Genomic DNA, 4,909 nt, shown 5'->3' on the forward strand with positions numbered 1-4,909 from the left:
CTCCGAAAAGAACCTACTTCCCACCTGGACGGCATTATTTTTACCTTCGGTCCCTGCCACTGAAGGGCACCACATGGATTCCCAGCGGGCCACCATCGTTTGTCACCTCCACCACTTTGATTAGGTCTCTGCGATCAGCCGGGCACGGAGCGGTGGGCGACCAAAAGAGTGAGGGTGAGACGAAGGACACCATGTGAGCAAACAAAAAAAAAAAAGGAGGAAATGTGATGAAGGTGCACATGAATCAAAACAAAAGAGGGGAAAACTGAATTAAAACATGGAAAGTAAAATGGTGTCGAAAATGTGACAAACACAAGCCAAAACCTGATACTGACTGTGAACTAAAACAAGTGTGTGACAATAATTATATGCAGTGGAGCCCTTGGAAGCCTTCCAACGTTTTCATGAAAAATGAATTCTGGACTGGGTTCAACTCTTTTCGTTTCTGCTGGGCTTCTGCCCGTGCAAGTGTTAATTATAAAAGATGACTTTTTAAATTGGACATTCCGGCAACACTTCAACCTCCAACTGCTTGTTAATGAAGAGGCGAAGACTCAACCCGGGTGGCTGTGCCTCATTGGGTAGTGCGGGTCGTCCAGTGAGCAAATGGTCGGCAGTTCGAATCCTGACTCTGACTGTCTGCTGTCAAAAGGCCATTGGGCAAGGCACTGAAACCTCAATTGCCTCCAAGTTGGCATTGTAAATGAGAACTGATACTTAAATCCATTACCTGGTTTAAAAAAGAATAAATAGACATATGGACAAAATCCTGGAAGTTTATTTACTCAATATTAAGAAATAAAGTGGAGTGCTTTCGCTGTACCTGAATCTTACACAATTACCCAAATGCTTTTGTTTACAATTCCGGTAAGTCTTCCAATACTTTCACTTCTCACTTCATCGAGGTGTCCCAATGCTTTTTGACCAAATTCCACATTTTCTTCATTTGCATTTTCCTTGAACTTGACCAGATACTTCTTTTGTTCACTTTTCACTGCCTGCAATGTGTCCATTTCATCTATCCGCACTGTCATGTACATTTAAAGCTGCCAAAATGACGAAAAACAAGTCCTTGCATTTGCAGCCGAGCTCGACAAAACATCATCCAGCCGCCTCGCTGCTTTGAAACAATAACTGTGATTAGTTTGGGGGAGTGTAAACCGGGTGCCTTGTTGACAAGCAAGAGGCGTCGGAAGAGTAATAATAACAGCAATAGGATACCTGCATATCAAATTGGAGGAAAGAGGACCATAACCAGACACGCTTGCTAATAACATTGGCGGCGGAGTGGAGGAGTGTGTGGGAGCTTCCGTGGCGCTTTTGCTCCCACTCAAGAGTGACAGACTTGAAAATAATTTTGCTATATTGCGTCAGTTTCCAAGAGTTGTTTGGCTGTTGTGCTGCAAATAAGATATTACACCACTTACAAAAACTTTGGGCTATTGGGCTTACGGTTGAATTGCAGAATGAACTTAAAATGAACTATAACCTTCCATCCAGGTAAACTCAATTTCATTCATTCATTCTCCGGACCGGTGATGCTCACTAGGGGTCACGGGCATGCTGGAGCTTATCACAGTTGTCTTTGGATGGGAAGCAGTGAACACCCTGAACTGGTCACCAGCCAATCATGGGGCACAAGTAGACAACCTATTTCATGCCAAAGCTCCACTCACCTCCTGAGCTTTTCCACTTTTTGGGAATAGTGTATATATATATTTTTTTCATTTTAGTATCAAGCAGTGAGTGTCTTTGGAAGTTGGAGACTCACTCAAGAGATCTGGCGGTGGTGGCAGTGTGGTCCAAGCACGAGTCGGCTCGGCCCGCTGGCTCAATCCGGCCATTTTCTTGCTCTCTTGCCTCGTCCTCCTGCAAACAAAAAGACAAAATGGTGGCTGGATAGAAACCATTGCTTTTAACGTAGAAAGGTGTTCCAATATTTTTGTTCTGACCACAAGTTTTCTTCACCTTTCCATTCCCCGCATTTTTATTCAATTATTCTATTCTAATGAGGGGAGGAAAAAAAAAATCTGGGATTGAATCTTTTGGACCAAACCATCCAGCCCTATTGGAACATTCCACTATATTGCATCAAGTCGTAGATAACCTGACGGCACCAGCAGAAGCAGATGGGAGGAGGTCTTCAACAGCAATAAAAATTCATGGACTTCAATATTACATTGCCTTCTGCTCTGTGCTGCGTATTAATTTTAATACACACGTGTGGACACACATGCAGACGCAATGCCACACACAAAAACGCTGATCGGCAGCAGTAGCCGAGTGGTAAGACAAAAAGAAGAGGTCATTAAAAGTGGAGGGCTCCACCCGAGAGCGCAGACCTCATCAGTATGAAAATGGGTCTTGTGCTCCTAACGCCGCATGATTGCCATGACACCCGCAGGACGGCGCCGCCCTCGTCGTTTCTGCTTCCATGTCTTCCCTCGCCTGTTCAGACCGCTGCTGATGGCACTCTATCGCAAAGGCAGCAAGGGTAACCTCGCAGGGAGTGTGATAGCCGGATCAGCGGAAATTCAACGCAATCTGTTCCCGCAGGATGTCCAAGCTTTCATTTATCAAAGAAAGATAATGAATTTTAAGGGAAATAAACAAAGATGTCAATTAAGCTCTAGGAGTGCTCTTTTCAGGAGGAGCAGAAATCAGATTGGAAACATAAGATAAATCTTATGTTTGTACGGAGGTAGCTAGTGCAAGTTTTTTTTAGAACATTTGTTCTTTGAGATGCCAGTCATTTCTTTCACAGTATCCTATCAGCGTATTTGGATTTAAGTGTAATTTCATGTTCAATTCACATTTTGACTGTTTTCATAAAAAGTTGTCACTTTGTCACTTGAATATTGTCACATATAAAGATGGTACTTTTTTTTTTAAATACAGATTATCATGCAATCACTGTAATGGCAGAAAATTGGCGTATGTTGAATAACACTGATTACTCCCCGGGAAAATGAAAAGAATAAAAACAAGAAAACACCAAAGACCAGCCTGATTTTACATCTCAAGTCACAGCCTTGAAAGATCTACTGAAGTCTGTTTCATCAAAGTACAGTTTACTTATGAATGCAGAAAGCTCCCAGTGTGATATTACTATTCATGAACATTTGAAAACAAAGAGAGAGCTCCATGGAATGAAAAAAAGGGAAAAATAAGAAAGGAAAAGGGAAAAAAAAGAGCCTATCGGGCCGGGGTGCAAGCGTGGGAGCGGCTGCGCTATCTCCTGGAAAGGCCAAACAAGACGGGCTTTCATCGTGGCACGCTCCCGACATTTCACCGTCGCTCTTTTCCTTTCAATACGCGCCACCGGCGAGGATCTGGCGGCACGCTGACAGACATACTCGGCAGTCGGGAAGTGTACGTACAGGGGGCTAGATGAGAAACAATAGAGGCAAATGGAGGCCAATGATGAAGAGGGAGATAGCACACTTTTGACACAATTAGATTAACGATATACTGTCACTGCTAGCTCAGTTGTATGCGAAGTGGCGCTGCATGCAACGCACAACAATTTGATGAAACTGATTTTGGGTCACCACAAAAAACAACAAAAAAAAAAACATTACGTTTTGGAAGTTGCTAGAACCAAACCAAACTGGTCTGGTTGGCAACAACAAGCTACACAAGGGTTAATGTATTTATCCTGCCAGCAAATGGCGGATGTTCTGAGTCGCAACCTGGTATAGAGTACGAATATTCGTGTATGGCTTGTTTATAACAGCCCTCCAATATGGCCGCCGGTAGTGCATTGTGGGTAATTGCTAAAAGGACGGAGCCCTCTATAACAGGCTCGTGGCTAACAACTAGGAGGAGGGCGTGACCACTCGGCCGGCACCGGCGAGCCGCGGGTGTCCTCTAAAATGCTAAAAGTCGTCTGGCTACTTTTCAAAGGCAGTGTGAATTCGGCGAAAATAAATCTGCCTTCGACACTAACAGCCGGATACACTTGTAGTTGCAACCGATCCATCTTTAACAAAACATACTTAAATGTGTCTGTTTTTTGGGGGGGCGGGGTCTGTTCTTGCCTTAGGTTTGGAATGTTTTTGGGCCATCGGAAATGATGTGGGTTCATGGTAGAGCCAGCCATCTTATTTTGTTCAGCCATGAAAAATTACAAAGATAGGCAGGAATTCCCAAAAGTTAGCTTCAATGCCAATTTCTGGTACCCTGAGGTACTCAGCTTTGGGTATAAAAAGGGGGGTACTGTCCTTTAAACAAAAAAATACTGGGCTTACATGCCATTTTCCAGGTGCTCTGCCGTGCCACACGTTTGGCTGGGAAGGTTTCAGCCCCATTTGGATTTTTTTTTTTTTCTTTGAGTCATGGCTGCAATGTTCCTAAGCCCACCAAGATGGGGTAAGGCTTCTTGAAAATGTGCAGACTGAAAACTGATATTTAATGTCAATTTCTGTTCTTAGATAATTTCTTGTGACAAAATTGGGCTTTAAAATCGAAATCGACATTAGCAATCGCTGGATCTACTGCTGCTTTGATTGACAGCTGACCTGCAGATGAATGGCCGTGAGGTGGCTGCATTTGAGTGACCGCAGCATAGAACCTCCTCCGGTTCCTGCCGCTGGGAGGTGGGCTCTGACCGAGCAGATGCGTGAATAATTCATGATGGTGTTTGGGGGAGGCAGGCAGGTATGAGGAGTATTTCCTATTTCCCCCCCACCCCCACCTAAGTCATTGTTTGTTTCCTGAGCGAGGAAGGAGAGGCGGCTAGGTGGGGGAGGAAGGGGGGTGTCACTGTGGCCCAGACTCATTAAAGATTAATTCCAGAATCCATTGAGGTCTGTCCTCCCTATCTTTCGCACTAAATAAAGTGCCCCCACTGTGTGTGTGTGTGTGTGTGTGTGTGTGTGTGTGTGTGTGTGTGTGTGCGCGCGCGCGT

General features: G+C 44.4%; 1 protein-coding gene across 10 annotated transcripts in view; it reads right to left on the reverse strand.

Annotated features, from left to right (window-relative positions):
* pard3ab (par-3 family cell polarity regulator alpha, b) overlaps positions 1-4,909 on the reverse strand; it is a 105,202-nt gene that overhangs the window by 53,459 nt on the left and 46,834 nt on the right. For 7 of the 10 annotated variants that reach the window (XM_019892875.1, XM_019892878.1, XM_019892876.1 and 4 more), the window contains exons 6-7: positions 1,772-1,869; positions 45-128 (exon numbers count right to left, since the gene is read on the reverse strand). In XM_019892875.1, coding sequence (XP_019748434.1) covers positions 45-128; positions 1,772-1,869 — 182 coding nt within the window. The remainder of the gene's footprint in view (positions 1-44; positions 129-1,771; positions 1,870-4,909) is intronic. The other 3 variants (XM_019892882.1, XM_019892880.1, XM_019892883.1) reach the window with 1 other exon arrangement.

This window comes from Hippocampus comes, unplaced genomic scaffold (genome assembly GCF_001891065.2).
Source record: "Hippocampus comes isolate QL1 unplaced genomic scaffold, H_comes_QL1_v1.1 scaffold255, whole genome shotgun sequence".
Classification (NCBI taxonomy): Eukaryota; Metazoa; Chordata; class Actinopteri; order Syngnathiformes; family Syngnathidae; genus Hippocampus; species Hippocampus comes.